The sequence below is a fragment of the Pogona vitticeps genome, chromosome 2 (genome assembly GCF_051106095.1).
Source record: "Pogona vitticeps strain Pit_001003342236 chromosome 2, PviZW2.1, whole genome shotgun sequence".
NCBI classification, from domain to species: domain Eukaryota; kingdom Metazoa; phylum Chordata; class Lepidosauria; order Squamata; family Agamidae; genus Pogona; species Pogona vitticeps.
The window spans coordinates 158,162,697-158,182,979 of record NC_135784.1 but is presented as its reverse complement, the minus strand read 5'-3'; the positions used below and the strand labels follow the sequence as shown (position 1 = coordinate 158,182,979).

Genomic DNA, 20,283 nt, shown 5'->3' with positions numbered 1-20,283 from the left:
TTTCAACTGTCAGGCAGAACATAAGCAAAATGTTTGAACTTGGAAGTACATGAAATTTATTTTTAACAGCATGTATGGAAAGCAGCAGAAAATGGTTAGCCTGAACTAGTTTTCAAGAATCAAGCAACAGAACTTAAGCAGGCTGTTTAAAACATTAGTTAAGTAATAGTTCACAGATTTACAGATAGACACATTAACAACAAAAATTGTTGGGGGAGTTTATTTCAATGACAGAATTTGCGTTCATAATCAAGCGAGGAAGCAAGAACAAAACCTAAGTGTGTTTTGTTTCTCCCATCTCTCATGCAAATACTTGGCCTTGCTAGTATCCGGAAGCTATTAAAAAAAGCTATGAACTAATAAATACAACACAAAAGAAAATAACATAATTTTTTCAGGCAAAACATCCCAAACATACAGTTCCCTTCAGTTCATAGTACTGTACTTGCTATCAATCCAATGAAAAAAAGAATCTTGATTTCCTGTGAAGTTTCATAAATGGGATTCAGCCTAGGTAAAATGACAGCTGAAGATTGCTCTTCACTTCCCATATCCTTCAACAGCCTCAGTGTTTTTAGCTATTTACAAGTAGAAATGCTTTTTCATGTCCTAAACCAAGGACAGGCTCAGAATGAAATTAATGATCTTATGGTGATTCTCATCAAATAAGTACACTACAATCATGCTACTAAATAACGTAGTCCAAATCTACCTGTTAGTCCCATTCAGAACAGGCCTGCTGAATAATTCAGATTTACTGAAGTGTTGATTTGCTATTCAGCAACCGATTCAGAATGACGAGAGCGGAAAGTGGATGTAGACTAGCTTGAGGTCCCCACCTTAAAACAAGGATGGTTCTAAGAGTCCAGTCAAACCAGAACAAGAAATGTGCTTTGCAATAAAATTTACTTAGTAGAAAGACATTAATGAACTGGAAACACAGGACACCAATAGGATGATAAAATGAGATATGAGACAGCCTAGAGGCTGCAATAAAGAAAGCTGCACTGATAAACAGAAAAAAAAGAAAGTTCTTTTAACATCATATTCTTCAGATTCTTTTGCTGGCAACTGGTTAATAAATGTACAGGTCTATGCCTACTTGATCACAAGTCAGCTACAACAGAAAGTAGTGACTTTTTGTTTAAATAACTCAGTATATCAAACAGCATAAGGATATTTGTGTTTATTACACCACAAGCTACCATTATGTGCATCAGTACAAACCTTCAGGGAGTTGTCCACAGCTGGTCATGAATAAAAAGACAATTTTTTTCTTTAATTTTATTACAATGAAGTTGAACAATACAGAAAGTCACATGAACTTAGTGGATCAATTTTATAAACCCTGCAACAGGAGAACTCTAAATACACTAAATATTGTTACACGTTCGGACTTAAGCATACAAGTAGATGGTAACAGTTAAAGCCCTCACCAAACTATTGTTGGGGACGTGAAGTCCAACAGCACCTGAAGTGCTGTGAAGGCATCATTTTATGAACAGCAACGTAAGGTTACAGAACTTGCCTTTAAGATGGTACGTTCATGTAATTCCAGCGCCTTCACAATTTAACGAACCATATTTACTATACTTCACTTCTAAAAACCTAGATGAAACATGAAAAAGAAGCCATACAGTGTAAATTGCAACATTAGGGAGAGTTCTGTTTTAATATTCTAAATAAATTTTCCCCATGTAAAATAAGAACGTCCAACAGTTCCTTGTATGTGGAATTGTTTTTTTTCCTAAAAGTCACAACGAAGTTTTAATTGATGGAAGCTTGGCTATATTAACAGCACAAGATGAGAAAAGGTTTAATCTCCAAACCTATTAGAGCGCTTGCAGTAGCATCAGTAGCGGCCACCTTGCGACATTACTGGAGGTCTCATTCCCATCGGTGGTCGGGGGGGTCCACCTTGAAAAGGAGGCACCATTGGGGGTCCTTGGCCATATGGAGGCATACCACCAGGCAGGTATCCTGGCATGCCTTGGTGATGACCACCATACTGACCTGTAAAAGAAACATTTGAAAGGAAAAGAAATAAAAAATTTCTTTAAGCCACTTTTCCTTTAGCTATGGTTTTAGAAGTTACTTAATGGCACGAGTAAACATCTTTCATAAAATTCTGAACAAAATTAATGGTAGTATTTTATTACCATGAGGTGGCATTGGTGGTCTCATTCCTTGTTGTTGTGGGGGAATTCCTGGCTGTGGTGGCATCATCCCTCCAATTGGTCCAACAGGTGGATTGCCCATGGATGCCTGTCCTGGTCGAGGGAGATTACGCTGATATTTAGGCAACTGTGCTCTTCTTTCTTCCTACAAAATACATGAAAGAGATGCACAAAATTTCATCAATATGAGATTTGATACAGTTCAAAAGCAGCATTCAAGCTACAGTACAGTATTTAATTATAATGTAGAAAACTCAACAAGATTCTTTGTTATATTAACGAGACTGAACAAAATATGAGCTCAGAACAAAGTAAAACTACATTAATATTTCCTAAATTCAGCTAAAGGGAAATTTAAAGACAGTGTAACTGCATGCTATCATATATATACAGAACAAGCAATGTAAGAAAGTGAGACTTAATGTCAACAGTTCTAGGCTTTGAAAGCCATAAAATGTTTAAAACTACTGTACAAAATGCATCAATTCCAACATTTTAGTCATACTGACAAAATGTTGAAGCAAGTGACAGAAGAAGAGCTTCTATATAAGCTATGCAAAAACTTCTGTGGAAATAAAAAAATTACACTAAAACAGAAATCCTGCTTAACTTACCAATGATATATCTTCATCTGGATGGATCAACTTACTGGTTGCGCTGGTTGTCGTAAGGGTAGCAGGCTTACTTGTTATAGAAGTAGCAGGTTTAGCTGCAGTACTGTTTGTTGTACTAGTGGTCGAAGTTGTAGACTGGGTGTAAGCAGGGAATGTAGGTTTGGGGGGTTCTGTGGTAGTTGCAGGCGCATTGTTCAAAGGTTTGAAATCTGTACCAACTGGCCCTGGAACAGCTGCCTGAGCCTGTAAAATACAACATTAAAATATAAAAACAGCACTATTTGAAATAAATATTAAACTTTGTATCAGTATACTCTACTAGCAGAGCCCAAAGTAAAAATTCAGCCTTATCACATAAAAAAGTGAACTGAAGGGAAAAAAGCTCAACACACCAGAGACTGACCAAAACAAGAACTATAACAGAAGCAAAACAAAGTGTAGTATCTATTTGTTGATGGGCTTTTTTATCATTTCACAGAAAACAATGTTCTTCTGATCTGTTTTACCACAAAACAGTACAGTGGTGCCTTGCTTAGCGATGTTAATCCATGCAGCAAAAATCGCTGCTAAGCGATTTCATCGCTTAAGTGATTTTAAAAAGCCCATAGAAACGCATTAAAACACGTTTTACGCATTCCTATGGGCTTCAAAACTAACCTTATGCGAAAATCCTCCATTGCGGTGGGCATTTTCGGTGCCTCTAAAGTGAGGCAACACAGCGGGCGGCCATTTTGTTTTTCCAGTGGCCATTTTGAAACCGCTGACCAGCTGGCCGAAAATGGGGGCTTTGAGATGATCGCTTCCCCGCGATCATCGCAAAGCGAATTTTCCCAATAGGAAACATCGCTAAGCGATCGCTCTTGTGATCGCAAAAACAGCGTTGCTAAGCTATTTCGTCGCTATATGGAGCGATCGCTAAGCGAGGCACCACTGTATTTTTGCCACTTAATCCAACATGTATTAGTTTATTTTAGAACTGTATTAGGTACATTAGCATACAAACAGAATTAAAATATAATTTTAAAAATACCACTAATATTGCACCAAATGAGTTCAAAAGCATTCTCTGCATAAAAACACACTGATGTTGCGACAAACCTCAAATAGTAATTTATATTTCTGACCTATACCCACTTCCTAAGAACTATGACACTGGATAATGTACAGTGGTGCCTCGCAAGACGATTTCAATTCGTTCCGTGAAAATCGTCGTCTTGTGAAAAAATCGTCGAGAGGTTCCCTATGCATCAGTCTCAAAAAATAAAAATTAAAAAAGTCTTGCGAAGCTTTGGTCTTAAAAAAAAAAACCACAACGTCTTGTGAAGCACGGTCATAGAAAAAACGTCTTGCGAGGCACCATAGTGATCGCAAAAAACAATCATCTTGCGGGTTTTTCGCCCCATGAGGCAATCGTCTAGCAAGGCACCACTGTATTTGAATACATCTTGAAAGATTTTAATTGTGTACATAAAAAAGCTCCCAGTCTGACTTATGAGAGAATGCTTTGGAAAGCAAACAGCATGTATTTTGAGCTGATTACTGAAGTCCAAACCAAAACTTATAGGATGGGATCTAGCACAATGCATTTTTTTTTTAAAAAAATCCTTACATTTATCATGATGCATCAGACTTTGGCAGCATAAACTATGAAAAATAAACCATGCATCAAGTAAATCACTGCCCACTAAAATGCACTTAGCTGCTTTCATGCTCTCTTTTTAACCCTTTAGAACCACAATGTAGAATTTTTCATTTCTTTTGTATTAATTCAATTCTGCTTGTGGCTTGTAAAAATTTGAAACAATTTAAAATTGGAGCGATCAGCTAAACATAATCAGGAATCTATAATTATCTGAAGATGTTTAGACATTTTAAAGTGTACATAACAGTCTAAAGGGTTAATCAGCAAAGTGATTTTAACTGCAACTTCCTGCGTACTTGTGCTGTGCTAGGAAACAGAGCTTTAGAAGGTGCTGACAGTTCTGAATTGGATGAAGCTGTACTTGAGCTTGTGACAGGTGTCCCCATCTGTAGCATAAAAGAAAGGAAACAGTAAACGGTCTCCAAATAAATGAGTGAAAAATAACTATGAGGAAGGATCTCAGATCAATTTTTGTAAATGAGTATTTCCGTGCAGACGTTCAAAATGCATTAATACATTAAGAAGAATTCTGCAACATGCTTGCAAATTATACAAGACATATTCATTTACAATGAATTTAAAAAAAAACCTAGAGGACATGAAACTCTCAAGCACTCTTGTAAAATTAACAACTCCCAGTTGAACCATCTATAAATTTTATGTTGTAACTGCACAGGACTTAATTTCCCTCCTACCTGAATTACCAAATAACTCAAAGTTTATTTTTGATTAATAGGGGGGAAAAGACAGGACAAAATTCACTTTAAAAAAACCACAGATTTTAGAATACACCCTTTTCCGTGCTTTTTGATTTGTTCTTACAAGAACAAGCATTCATAATTTTCACAATGTTAAGATGGCTACTAGCTGGTTATAGGAGCACAGTCCTAAGCATCAGCTAACAAAGATCACAGTGATGCTCAACTCTTCTTGAGGGGGGAGCCACACCCCACAAATTTCTAAGTATACGGTTGACAAAATTATTTACATTCAGAAGATGAAATACATGCCAAAATACAATGAATAAAAAACCTTGGGTAAGGATACACTGTACAGTAAAATCACCTGTGATGTACAAGAAAATAACAAGCAATGTCCCCTAATAACTTCAGTGTACTAATGTTCCTATGCTGAAATCAATTACTCCAATATACATATGAAAATAAAGGAAAACAACACACTAAAAATTTTTAGACTATGAGTGTAAAAAACAACAACACATACTTGTCCTGCACTGGGAAAAAGTGGTTTAGTAACTGGAGGCTGAGGGGTTGGTGCTGCAACAACAGGAGCTGGAGGTCTGTTCAGAACACCTTGTGCAGTCACAGGTTGTGCTTGTGTCATCGGAGGCAAACCTGGGCGAGGACCAACAGGTGGGGGCATACCTATAACATAAAAGATTTTAGTGTTGTTATTTTTAAATTGCTACTACATGTAACCTTTTCTCCAGGCATTCCTTTATCCTAGTGTTTTTACTTCTATGGCTGCAGACTCCAGCTGCCTGCATTATGCAGAGAGGATCAAGGATAACTAGGAAGTTGCCCTACTTTATACTATGAGGCTGGCCGGTCGTACCTTGTTTATCAGTTAAAGAAGGGCCACTATCAGAAACCTCATATAAAAACTTTGCACCTAACAATAAGTATTTGGGCTTATTTGCTTCCTCTTCACCATCTTTTCTTTTAGAAGGAACTTACTGTATTGTACTTTTTAGATTGTAAGTCTGATGGTAAGGAAAAGACTGTCCTATAAATCTTCAGAAGACTTTTTTTTTCAGTAAAGGAGCATGGAAAACATGCTTTACACAAATCACCTATTTCTTTATTAACATCAAGTAGTGAGAAGTTTATGTATGTAAGGCACAAGTAGCTAGTGTTTTTTTTTTTCTGATTTTTAGAATGGCGCCGTATTAAGCTCCCTTTACAACTGAAGTTTTGCTTTACAAATTATCTTTTGCTACACCTATTTAAAAATGGGACAATCTAGGTATTACCTAATCTGAAGAACTGGTACCTTCTTTCTTCTCTTCCCCTCAATTTCTTTTTCTGTTCTTTGTATGAATAGAATATACATAGTCACAGTGGTTTATACTTCAGAAGAATAAGCCAGCAACTTGGTATATGAGATTCAAGTTATTTAAAAAACTACTTTTGGTGGTGGTGCGGTAATCTTGTGTGGAATGACGTTGCTATGTAACAATGTCTGATGACACTTCCAGTTCAGAGTGTAACAAATAATTCTGTATGCTTTAAAATATGAGCTTCAGCCCTATTTTCAATCACATCCCTTTACTCATTAGCAGTTACTTGGAGAGAACAAATACAGTAAATTTTTACTCCACTACATTTCTTGCTTAATGTTTGTTAAATTTTACTGGGGACAGATGTTTTGAATCACATATTAGACCATCATTAATTCTGAAAGCTTATGTTGACACTGTAATCCGATAGGGTGCACTGTAAATTACTGTGGCCAATTCTGAAATCAAGAATGTAACCAAAAGTAACAAAATATACACAATAATGTATTGTATAAGCAAAATTAAGACAAAATTACAGTTAAATACTGTAAATTCAGACATAGACAAATAAAAGGGTTTTTGGGTACTGAACAGTATTTCAGTACAAGCAAAGAATGATTACAAATAATTTATTGTTTCATCTAGAAACAGGTCTGTAGTGCATTTACAGTTCATGTTTTAGACAGATTTAAAAGTATAAGCAAAAATGAAGGCAAATTTGGTGAAGAATTTGTAGTTTTTGCCTATAGGGTGAGAATACAGATTTCATGGCACAACTGGAAGTTTTTCTATGTTTCCATGACATATGAATGCAGATATTTTGGTACCATCATGGTATTGGGCAAAAAAGGCTATTATCCAAGTGACACATTTCTGTATACCAGTTGCTGAGGAACTCAAGAAGCAAGTGCAGTTGCAGTATGTCTCATTGGCAGGCTACCTATATGAAAATTACTGGCCACTATGTGGAGACAATTCTGGCAGAACTAGCATGGCTCTTTTTATATTCTTTCTTTGCCACTCAGGAAGACATCAGCCAAATCATAGATTTAGGTAAAGGATCCCCTTGACATTTAGTGTAGTCGTGTCCGACTCTAGGGCGCGGTGCTCAGCCCTGTCTCCAAGTTGTAGAGCCAGTGTTTGTCAGTAGACAGTTTCCCTTCTCACGTGGCCAGCTCGTCTAGACACGGAACGCCGTTACCTTCCCACTGTGATGGTACCTATTTATCTACTCGCATTTACATGCTTTTCAATTGCTAGGTTGGCAGGAGCTGGGACAAGCGACAGGAGCTCATTCCGTTGCGTGGATTCAATCTTACGACTGCTGGTCTTCTGACCTTGCAGCAGAGGCTTCTGCGGTTTAACCCGCAGCGCCACTACATCCCGAGGAATCATAAGTTTAGGAGACTTTATAGCATTGTTATCCTGACTCAACAGGAGATGAAAATGTACTGTCAATAGCTGTGATCAAAGGAAAAACTGCAAAGAGACCCTCGTGAATATGATTAACTTCAAGTAACCATCTTCTTTAACATTTGTATTAGGAGTTTTATTGGACACCAAATTTCATTAATGCAGTGTGGTGTGGCATGCAATTATGCTTGATATCAAGAAATCTACAGCTTAGATCCACAGAAGCACTTCTCTGCATCCCAGCCAATGTTACACTTCCAAAACTATATTTATATTAACATCTGGGATAGAATTGTATTTCTTAATTCTGAGCAATAAACGTAAGTTTGCAATTTTAACTTCTGCTGTTTGCCATTTCAATTACTTTACCCCTTCAATTACTTTGCCCCTTGTATTTTTAAATTCTACGCTAGCCATTGGTGTCATAGGCAAACTTTACTTAGGTCTGTTTAGCTATTACTTCCACTGTTATTGGTTGATGGTCACTGTCCACCTTAGGATGTACAGTAGTTTCTCCACTTACGAACATCCCTATTTACGACCATTTCGAGTTACGACCAGGTCTGGCCACAACATTTTGCTTCTACTTGTGACCAGAGCTTCCACTTATGAACAGAAAAAAGCACGGGAAAAATGCAGAAAATTCAAACTGCTAACTTTAGGTGGCGACAAGGCTGCTTCTTTGTAGCTCTTTCGCCCCAGCAGTTAGAGTGTGTGTGTTGGAGGAGGCTTGGGACTGCCTCCTCCTGCTTCTGAGAGTGCGTGTGTGTGTGTTTGCAGGGAGGCTTCGGGCTGCCTTGTAAGGTAAGGTGCTATTTTCTGCTTTTTAAAAACTGTTCTGTGTGTTTTTGCAGCGTGGTTTTGAGCTGGGGGGATTATGCTTCTGTGCCCTGATGGTTATTGGGGGGTTTGTTTGTTTTTTGGTTCTCCCCCCCCCCCGTTTCCAATGGGTCTTGGGGTTTTTTGTTGTTTTTTTGGAGTGTTTTTCCTATTTCAAATGGATCTTGGGGGGTTTGTTTGTTTTTTGGTTCCCCCCATTTGCGATGGGTCTTGTTGGGTCTGGTTACTTTTGGGGGGTTCCCCCCCATTTCCAATGGGTCCTGCATGCTTCCCTTGCTTTTTCCTTTGTTCTCTTTGCATTTCCAACCTGCCCCCTTTGTTTTCTGTGCATTTCCAACGAGTTTTGCACGCTTGATTGCTTTTCTTTTCCCCCTTTTGGACGGAAGGGATTAAATGCATTTCCAATGACTCTTGCAGTGATTTTTTGGTGATTTTTTCCTTCAGCCGGAATGAATTAATTGCATTTCAATGCACTCCTATGGGAAATGGTGCTTTGACTTACAACCATTTCGAGTTACCGTATATGCCGGCGTACAAGACGAGTTTTGGGGCCCCCAAAACATGCCACCAATTGGGGAGCCCATCTTGTACGCCGGGTGCCAGGAAGGAGCCGCCGCCGCAAGAGTGATGCGGGGCCGTGCTGGCCAGGGAGGGAGGGATGGAGGAAGGGAAGCGGCGCACGTTCGCTCGCCACCCGCGTTTCCCCTCTTCCTCCTCCTCTTCCTCCTGCAACCTGGGAGGAGCACAGGCAGGCAGGCAGGCAGGCAGATGGAGGGAGGGAAGCGGCGCACGTTCGCTCGCCCGCCTGCCACCCGTGTTTCCCCTCTTCCTCCTTCTCCTCCTCCTCGAGGCAGGCAGGCAGAGGGAGGGAAGCAGCGTGCGCTCGCTCACAACCCCCCTTTCCCTCTTCGTCCTCCGCTTTCCCTCTTCCTCCTCGAGGCAGGCAGGCGGAGGGAAGGAAGCGGAGCACCCTCTTCCCGGCGCCGCCCCCCAAGCCTCTTCCCGGCGCCGCATTTTTTGGGGGGGTCGTCTAATACGGCCCGTCGCCTAGTACGGCGGCATATACGGTATGTCCATCTTCTGGAATTGATTATGGTCGTAAGTGGAGGTACCACTGTACAGTTATACCAGAAAATAAATTAACAGAACCTCTTGGAACACAAACGTAATCTAGCATACTCTCTGACCTTTGGGAGAAATAAGAATAAGGGTATGGTGATCTATTATCATTATTTCCTAATATTTGCAGGTCAAACATATATGTTAACCTAAATATGTTTACACTTGAACAATTTATCCTTAAATCCTGTGATTTCCAATAATTCAAATACACAGAATCATCAAGAATCCCACATTTTTCTGCAACTTTTGACAGAGTGTTTCCAATTCTAGTATTAAAATCACCCAATAAAATAGGCATTGCATTTGGAAACCTTATACTCAGTTCTTCTAACAGGAGTTCCAGGTGTAACCAGACATCAGATTTTCACTACTGGGATGAAATTGGTGGAATATACACATTTACCAAGATAATCATCAGTTCTTGGGTCTTGATCTTAACTATCAGTACATTTTAGCTGATGCAATTGTCTCAGCAATGCTACCCTCCCATCCTAGATCTTGCTTCAGTAGTACCGCAAAACCACCTGTGGCTCTACCTTTCTCATTTAATTTCTCTGCAGGTTTTACCCAAGTTTTAAATCCTGGCACCATTAAGTTTTCCTTATCTAGGAGCCATGTTTCTTGAACTGTTGTTGTTGTTGTTTAGTCATGTCCGACTCTTCGTGACCCAATGAACCAGAGCATGCCAGGCCCTCCTGTCTTCCACTGCCTCCCGGAGTTGGGTCAAATTCACGTTGGTAGCTTCGATGAAGTGTTAATATTGAGTATTTAGATAAAAAGGAAATCACCTTCGTATTGTTTCCTCTCGCCTTCCACCCAGCTGTGTTCCAAGAAACAATACCTACTAATTTGTTTGAACAATCTGATTTGGAAATGTAGGGCTTTTTGGTCCTCCATGTAGAATTTGCTATTGGGGCACCATATGGTTGTTCAGCCATATCTAGCTCCCGAGGTATACTCAGTCAATTTGAAATCCTTTGAAACTCCCTCTGTTCACCCCTATCACCCACCTCCATCTCCTCCATAATTTCAATCAACTCTAATTGTGGGTTTACTGTGCTAACATTCGGCATAACGGGGAACCCTACATTTCCTGCTTAGAATTCATCATTTCTCACTTTTGCCACCAGTGTCAGTTCAGTATCCTCTCTATCTCATTTCAGTCCATGATTTAACGTTTAAGGGTGTGGGATTTGCAACTAAAACTTTGGGTGCTAGTACATTTTTATTACTTTTTAACCCATGGGATATCTCAGCCATAACTAAACATACAGGCACACCACGGTTTACGAATTTAATGCATTCTCCGGAATGTTACATAATGTGAAAAATTTGTAAACCAAAATGTGGTTTGCCATAGGAACAGGGGCGGCGCTATAAACCTCCAGGCACAATGTATCCAGGGGAAACTTCCTTCGTACTGCGGAAAATAATCTTAAACTGAGCCATTATTTTCAACAGATTTCCATTCGTAAACCAAAAATCATGTTAACCGAGGCGTTCGTAAACCAAGGTATTACTGTACTTGCTTATCAGACAATACCTTGTAGTTTCCTTTGTCCTTTTCATTATCTGCTGTTGGCTCGTTTTCTTGTGATTCAATTTTCTTTTCCAATTTCCCTTAAATAAGATCCTTCTCCCCCAAATTGAGCCACCTAACCTAACTGCCTATTTAATAATAGTCCTTTTAACGACAATAAATTTGTTTTGCGCCATTAATGGCAAAGCACTATAGGAGTCTATTAGAGCTATTGGGGCACAGATCAATATAACAGCTGTTGCTTCTACAGCAGTTATAAAATAGCTGGCCAACGTAAAACAACTGCACTAATATGAAAAATATTTAGCAGTCCCAATGAAAATGCTGCATAGAAAAGCATACACATGTTTACAATTCAAACAAATGGATACCATGGTGAAATGGAGTAGGTTTCAAGGTATCACCATTGAAGACAGACTGTGTGTTTGTGGCAATCCAGTCAAGGATTTGGCTCATTATATGCTTGACTGTCCCATATATACTGATATAAGAGAAAAATATCTACAGCCTTTTTTAAAGAATGTGAAAAGTAGGAGTGTCTATTACAATCACCGAAATTACACATAATAAACAGAGTTGCAATATTTGCAGTTAGAAGCTGTATTAAGAGATGGGTTATTTGTATATATGAATATCCCCTCACAGATGCCAATAATGAGGGTCCGGCCCCCTGGGGCCAGACTGACCACTCACCTGTCCGCCGCTGCACAGGCTCTGCAAACCCTTCCTATCACTCCAGAGTTCACGATGGATTAGTCACTCTTCTACCCAGCAAAAAGGCTCATCATCCCACTTTCTGCCAGGAGTGGCTAATCCATCGCAAGCTTTGGAGTGATAGGAAAGGATTTCAGAGCCCGTAGCAGCAGTGGAATTGTGAGTGGTCAGTCTGGCCCCAGGGGGCCGGACCCTTGTTATCTGCACCTGTGGGGGATATTCTTATTCGTATACAAATACCCTCATCTCTAGCCTCTATATGTAGATCCAAGTATTTGGAAAGTATTTGTATGTAATTGTACTAAAATAATATATTTGCTACGATCTCTGGATTAAGCAATAGATTCTGATTGTACAAAATGCCATAAAACAAAGCACAGTACCACTGCACCTAAGTGCCACTTTGCCTTCTGTGCAGAATTGTAGCAACCCCAGATCCAGATTAAAAGCATAATTAAGTAACTCTCACCACAGTAGGGATTCGTCATTCCTGACCTACCTGGTGGCATACCAGGCATGAGAGGTGGGATTCCTGGCCCTGGCGGCATCATGCCACCCATTGGCATCATCCTATGAAATAAAGAGAGCAGAATGAAAACTGAGCGTGCCATAAAGATTACTGATTTAAGATATTAAGATTACTTAAATAATTTCATCAATTCAGAAATAAAAGTTCCTGGTTTCAATACCCATCCATCCATGGCAGCCCTATCTGATCATTCAATGAGTAGAGGCAGGAATTCAGGAGAACCGAGAAGAGAGTGATCCTGCCCATACTGCAGTTCCTTCTGCAGAATCCTAACCTAAGGCCTTAAGGGCTAAAAATATTCTGGAGCTGGTTTTCAGGTGATGTGGGAAGGCAACAGGCCTTAAGAACAGACAAAACTTTATTGGAAATACATAATCAGTATCACTGGAAATGCAGTATCTGCCAAAATGTTAATATATGCAAAGCTATTTTAACTACTGTTGAGCCTAACAGTTTCTGCACTTTAGCAACATTGTTTTACCATATGAGTATGTAACATGTAGAAACAAAATGAACAAATATATCTTCTAAATTGTTAAATTATTAGAAAAGCACTCTATAATTATTGTGCAACTTAAAAAAAGTTCCCATGGGTTTAACAAAGATGTGAAATTATAGCATATGCTTCCTTAAGTATAAGTCATACTAACTGTATTTAACTACAGCTTATATTTACCCAGGTGGCATTCCAGGCATCACTGGAGGCATTCCAGGCATCATGGGTGGAACACCTGCCATTAATGGTGGTATACCTGGAAGTCAGAATGCTTGTTTATTGATAGTATACGGAAAAGTGACCAAACCAGCATTTGTAGTAACACCAATTAGTTCTTCAAATAAACTTTTCACATGTTAAATCCAAGCACAGAGCAACTGTTTATTAGCATGATCCACAACATCATAGTAATCCGCTTCTCTAAATGTAGCACAGCCAACTGTTTCTATCTTCTTTCATTAATGACAATACATATACCAGTTTGATCCTTGTACACTTTCTCAGTTTGAACCAGGGCTAAATGGATTTCAAGCTGCAAGTTACTTTCTTTGGAAAACACAACAGGGTTACTGGGTTGTGAAAGGATTTTGTTGCTAACAGAATCAGCATGGTACCTGTCACTTTATTAAATAATTTTCTGCCTGAGTGGGACATGCCTTAGCATAAAATAAGAATTAAAAACTGATTTTGATACCAAGAACAATTATCCCACTTAAAAAAAGTAAAGATGAGAACAACAGTCCAGACTAGTTGTTAAAAACCTAAGATAGGAGAGGACTGACTTTGCTAAGCTTTGAAGATTTCATATTTCACTACTACTCTTATCTTTTCAGGGCAATTTGTCTCCTTTGTCTTTAAAATTACTGGTTTTGCAGACCTCAGTCTAGTAATATGAGCATATTCTGTACACAACAATCTGATATTACAGAAACTGGTCTAAGATGGAGTACTAATCACAGTGATGCACTAGAACTCAAGAGAACTGACTCTGAATTCCTGCTCAGCCACGAGGCTCACTGGGAGATGGCCCTGGTAAAACCACTTCTTACTTATTGCACAAGCTTCAAAAACCCTATGAAGATTACTACAAGTCAGCTGCAACTTGTTGCCATAGAACAATGTAACATAAGGTTACTGTAAACAGTATCCCGCTATACGGATTCCCCTTAGTATATGAAACAATCATATCACTACTGTATTTCTGTTTTCAACAGCCAGCCAGATACCTGGAGGTATTCCTGGTGCGCCTGGCACAGGAGGCAAGCCTGGTTGTGCCATTGGTGGTATATATCCCTGCTGGGGTTGCACAGGTTGTGCTTGAAATGAGGTTGAAGCTGAAGATTCATCGTCATCATATTCATCAGAGTCATCTTGTTGTTTCTTTTTCTGGCTTTCAGCTAAAGAAGTTTTTACATTCAGATTAATATTAATTATTTGGTATTAGATCAATTCTATATTGACATAATTCTACTTACAATTTGAACTGAACACAAAATGTTCTCTTATTTGGCACACAATCATCCTTTTTAACACCAGAAATTTCAGCTACACTTAATTATTTCTCACAAATATTTTGAATAGTTCTGGAGTTTTGTAATTCCTATTAGGCAATGTTCATATTTTTGTGATGCTCATCCTCAACAACTTCTCACACATCCCACCACATTAGACAAGTTTTATACAAAACAGGGGAGAGCCCCAGGACTGAAAACCAGTAATAAACATATCAAAGTCTGACAGCAATTGCATGCACCACAACCTTCTGTGAAAACTTAATATACTCTAGAAATCAAGGCACAAATGTAAAATAAAACAAGGTCTCCAAAGTCCAACATCAATCATATATACAAATAATATAACTTAAAAAGTTATAATACAACCATTGGGCGGCAATAACACACAGTATAACTGACACTACTTTAACGTCCTCCAATCAGGTATGAAGTTCATGTGTGCATTGTGCCCATATTTACCACAGACAGAAGTGCAAGTGACCCAACAGGCACTGCAGTTTTAAAACAATTTTAATGAGATAGGAATACAGTAAAAATGTTATCTGTAATCTTTAAATTTGTTTCTGTTGTTCACAATAAAACATTATGAACTGGACAGCATTATTATGCTGAAATAGTTAATATATATATTAATTTACCTTGAGTTTTTTGTTCAAGCAACCTTCTCCTTTCATCCATGTCTTTTTCTGGAATGCCCTCCATTCCATAGATTTCCAGTTCAATGTCAGTTCTTCCAGGTATAGCATTTGGAACTGCATCTATTGTTTCTTTATGTACCTACATTAAAAAGTTTCATGTTAAAAACATTAAAAATGTTATTTACTAACACTGCAGTACAATTCTATATTTATTGAGAAGTTCTACACAAGGGATGTGGTGGCGCTGCGGGCTAAACCGCAGAAGCCTGTGCTGCAGGGTCAGAAGACCAGCAGTCGTAAGATCAAATCCACGCAACGGAGTGAGCTCCCGTCGCTTGTCCCAGCTCCCACCAACCTAGCGGTTCGAAAGCATGCAAATGCAAGTAGATAAATAGGGACCACCTCAGTGGGAAGGTAACAGCGTTCCGTGTCTAAGTCGCACTGGCCATGTGACCATGGAATATTGTCTTCGGACAAAACGCTGGCTCTATGGCTTGGAAACAGGGATGAGCACCGCCCCCTAGAGTCGAACATGACTGGACAAAAATTGTCAAGGGGAACCTTTACCTTTACCATTTACAGTGGATCACAAAATGAGGAATATGAGGTTTAAAGCAGCGGTTCTTAACCTTTGTTACTCGGATGCTTTTGAACCGCAACTCCCAGAAACCCCAGTCAGGACAGCTGGTGGTGAAGGCTTCTGGGAGTTGCAGTCCAAAACTCCTGAGTAGCCCAAGGTTAAGAACCAGTGGTTTAAAGTCAGGAGCTCACTAATTCTGGTAGAGTTCAGTAGTCGAACATTTTCCATTATGTCATCTACTTACTAACATTTACTTACAAGTAAGCAGGACTGCAACTATACATGCAAACACATCTTTAAGCTCTTAAAGAACTAGATCTAGATCAGAAACTCAAATAACTCTATATATCAAGCAACAGGGATATCTGGCACCGTAGGCCAAAAAAGCAAGAAAATTTTATCCAGAAAGCCTTACATCAGGCATTTTATACTGAAGCAATGTTCAAGTCTTGCTTTGTATGATCCAAGGAATTTGAAGAGAAATCTATTTACTGTAGTTGTTTTGAATATGTATCCTCCACCTTTTGACTTGTTTACATAAATGTACCAAAGCAATTCTCCAAATGGGAAAAAATAAAAACACACAGCAAATCAATTGATTAGAATCAAGCTACCAGATCTTTATTAACACCTGTTTCTACAATCTGACAGTACTATTTGCAAATACTGGAGGAGATCATTAAAGCTTTACTGTCCAATGCTACTTAACAAATGTTAAGAAATGGCACTATGTTCATTTGTAGCACAAATTTATTTATTTAAAATATTTTTATCCCGCCTTTTTTCTTAAAGAGAACCCACAGCGAATGATTGTTAACACAAAAAACGGTGTTTTTACAGACTTACCTGCATACAGTGTATAGCTAAACCAGGTCCAGTGTATAGTTTCTTATGACATATATGGCATTTAAAGTGCTTTGCTTTTTGGTGCTGAATAAGAATTTTCTCATCATCAAAATCCCTGTTACAATACCTATTCCAGGTTGTTAAGGGAAACACTTGAATCACAGCCCTTTTACTAGAACAAAGTATTAATAAATCAACAAATTATACATTAAAGGTTTTCTAACACAAAAGGAAGAAAGTCATAACTTGTTTATTAAAACAAAACATAATACTCTCAACTGTATTACTATAATTTATCCTCCGTCAACCTGGCGAGATCTAAAAGTATAAGAAGTACACCACCGACTAAGACAGCAGGAAATGAATCGTAGAGGCCTTGGTGGTTATCTGGGGAAAAACCACACAGCCCGGCCTCGTCTTCCACCATTAAGAGAAAGGTAGTATACGTAAGTAATTTACGCAAACATACATAAATACGCCTCACGCCTATACATGGAGCTATTTTTAAAGGCGTCGCTACTATCGAAACGCAGACAACCAGGGATGGATTGAAAAAGGCCTGCAAATGGCATAAACAGGTGGGAGGGGGGAACCACAGGCAAAAAAACCCGTCTTTCTTCCGGATTTAGAAACCCACTCTTGCGTTCCGATACGGCCCCACGGTGTTGTAATTAAATGTTCCAAGTAGGCCCCAAAAAAGAGCAAAGGGCCGGCAAGCCAAGTCTGCAAGTCAGTCGGGGGGAGGATGAAAGAAACTAGGCCGCTTGCGCGCTCTATTTCCAGAGGAACTCGGAAGCCAAACCAGGTCAGCCAGCCAGCCGGCCGGCCTTCCCGCTTCAAATCAGAGGCAGCCCGCCCCACGGAACAGAAAATAAGGATACCAGCACCAAGGCTTCAGCTGCTTCTTCTTCTTCCTTCCCATGACGACGGCTCAATGAGCGAAACTAAAAACGTCGACAACGCGGAACCCGCACCAGACCCTCGCCAACGCTGTCCTCAGGCAGACATAAAATGGCCGAACCCTGGGCTTCCAAGAATGCAATGCGCGGGCGCGCGGTTCGCTAGGAGAAACGTCACGCATTGTTCCGTCATGCGCGGCTCTCCTCCCTCCCACCCTTGCTCGAGAGTACCCGGCGTGCAGCGCGGCAATACTTGGCCGTGCAGTCAAGCTCTCTTGCCTTGTATTCATTATATGGCGGGGTTTAGCGCTGAGTTCAGTTGAGTTGTCGGTTTCTCAGCTGCTTCAGAGCGTTCGTTCGTTCGTTTAGTCGTGTCCGACTCTTCGTGACCCCATGGACCAGAGCACGCAATCTTCGGCAAATACAATTTAGGCCTGCATCCTGTTCCTAAGTATTATTTATTTGGAAATCGCCTCTACTGTGTTTGGTGGGATTTATTTCTCCAACAAAAAACAAAGCAGTGTCTCTTCATGCAAATTTTGGAAGCAAAAATGGATGATAAATTTATCGTTGTTACATGAAGGGGATCTCATGAACAAGCAAGTTCCGAAATGGCCTGCCTTCAACAGCCTTGCTCAGCTCTTGTAAACTCAAGTCTGTGGATTCTTTTAGGGCAGTGGTTCTTAACCTTGGGTTACTCAGGTGTTTTTGAACTGCAACTCCCAAAAACCCCAACCAGCACAGCTAGTGGTGAAGGCTTCTGGGAGTTGCAGTCCAAAAACACTTGAATAACCCAAGGTTAAGAACCACTATTTTAGGGAGTCAATTCATCTCATTGTGGATCTTCCTCTTTTCCTGCTCTGCTTTCCACATTTCCCAGTACTGTACTGTATTGTTATTGTTTCCAGAGAATCCTCCATGATGTGCCCAAAGTAGAACAGCCTCAGTTTCATCATTTTATCTCCCAATATAGTTTAGGCTTGAATTGACCTAGGACCCACTTGTTCATCTGAAGGTGAGTAGGTATTGAATAAAGAAAAGTAGTAAAAACAACATATACATAGTAACATTGTGCCAAATGTAGCTAACTTTAGCTGACTTCCACTCCTAGAAACAGATAAGGCCTGCCTGACCTCCAAACACATTGGAATGTTGTAAGATGTTACAGGGGAGGTGTGAAGAGGCCCATTTACAACACAACACATCCTCAGTCTTCAGGAAGAGCAACATCAACACGTAGAGACAGAATACACATCTGGGGTGCCAGGATATCTGGAAATTAGACCTGCAATGGGGGGGGCATCCATCATTCTCCATTCCCTGTCAAGAACCAATAGGTCACCAAATAACTGTCCTAACACCAATTAGGGCGAGGATCCAAACATGTTGCAGATTAAGCCCAATCAAGGTTTTGGAGTTTATTACTCGCTAATTGTAAATATTATATATGCATCTGACCAATGTATGTTTGGGGCCTTCTCACTCTTCATGAGAGAAGCCCCAGCTGTCTGTTTTGGCATATTTTGTTTTCTCAATAAAATCGTGTTGTATCACAGCTGGCTCTGTCTGATCCTCTGTTGGAGATTAGCTCAAATTTCAAGGTTAATGCATCTTTTTGGCCCTCCACTGTATCCACAAAGCTCTCCTCCAGCACCATATTTCAAATTAATCGGTTTTTCTGTCAGCATTTATTACACCACTAAAAATTACGACCATAATCTAGCTTTCAAACTCTGAAGATCTTCAGCAGGCTGAGTACCACAGATTTGTATGTGCTACAGAAAAAAAAAACACCAGAAGGATCAATAATTATGATCAGATGTCCATGCCAGGCTCCTTGGTAGCAATCAAGATTCCATATAGCCCCTTGCAGATCTAGGTGAGAAGTACAGGTTTCAAATTTTACCTCTGAAGTGTTTGAAGCACAAAGTTTTAAACCTCATTTTACAGTTTACACACCAAAATCCGGCAACAGCTTTATTTAGTAGGTCGTGTTGACCTATGACAGGAAACAACAGTTAGAACTATGGAACAACTGATGGGTTCAAAATTGGGGAAAGAATACGACAAGGCTGTATATTGTCTCCCTGCTTAATTTATATGGAAAATACATCATGCGAAAGGCTGAACTGGATGAATCCGGAATTAAGATTGCTGGAAGAAATAACAACCTCAGATATGCAAATGATACCACTCTGATGGCAGAAAGTGAGGAGGACTTAAAGAACCTCTTAATGAGGGTGAAAGAGCAGAGCGCCAAAAATGGTCTGAAGCTCAACATTAAAACATCTAAGATCATGGCCACTGGTCCCATCACCTCCTGGGAAATAGAAGGGGAAGATATGGAGGCAGTGACAGATTTTACTTTCATGGGCTCCATGATCACTGCAGATGGGGACAGCAGCCATGAAATTAAAAGACGTTTGCTTCTTAGGAGGAAAGCGATGACAAACCTCGACAGCATCTTAAAAAGCAGAAAAATCACCTTGCTGACAAAGGTCTGCATAGTCAAAGCTATGGTTTTTCCAATCGCAATGTATGGATGTGAGAGCTGGACCATAAAGAAGGCTGACCGCCAAAGAATTGCTGCTTTTGAATTGTGGCACTGGAGGAGACTCTTGAGGGTCCCCTGGACTGCAAAGAGAACAAACCTATCCATTTTGAAGGAAATCAACCCTGAGTGCTCACTGGAGGGACAG

The 20,283-nt window shown here is 39.8% G+C and overlaps 1 protein-coding gene across 8 annotated transcripts; it reads right to left on the bottom strand.

The window, feature by feature from the left end:
* Positions 1 to 204: 204 nt before the first annotated feature.
* Positions 205 to 17,760, bottom strand: ZNF207 (zinc finger protein 207). 8 transcript variants are annotated; one of them, XM_020783397.3, is made up of 12 exons: positions 17,567 to 17,760; positions 16,686 to 16,812; positions 15,260 to 15,398; positions 14,334 to 14,504; positions 13,288 to 13,363; positions 12,552 to 12,652; positions 5,658 to 5,818; positions 4,730 to 4,819; positions 2,792 to 3,034; positions 2,160 to 2,322; positions 1,830 to 2,013; positions 205 to 1,608 (listed from the first exon to the last, which is right to left on the bottom strand). In XM_020783397.3, the coding sequence occupies exons 1-11, from the start codon at positions 17,605 to 17,607 to the stop codon at positions 1,853 to 1,855; spliced, it is 1,473 nt and encodes a 490-aa protein (XP_020639056.3). In that variant the 5' UTR covers positions 17,608 to 17,760; the 3' UTR covers positions 205 to 1,608; positions 1,830 to 1,852. The 8 variants fall into 8 exon arrangements, with proteins under 8 accessions (XP_020639056.3, XP_078241296.1, XP_020639048.3 ...); XM_078385170.1 differs by having other exon boundaries at positions 12,582 to 12,652; XM_020783389.3 differs by having other exon boundaries at positions 205 to 2,013.
* Positions 17,761 to 20,283: the final 2,523 nt, after the last annotated feature.

Coding starts and splice junctions, on each gene's coding strand:
- ZNF207 (XM_020783389.3), bottom strand. CDS start 17,607: ATGGGAAGGAAGAAGAAGAAGCAGCTGAAGCCTTGGTGCTG. Junction 16,813..17,566: donor CAGCTGAAGCCTTGGTGCTG/GTATCCTTATTT, acceptor AACCTGGAATAG/GTATTGTAACAGGGATTTTG. Junction 15,399..16,685: donor TAGCTATACACTGTATGCAG/GTAAGTCTGTAA, acceptor TTTTTAATGTAG/GTACATAAAGAAACAATAGA.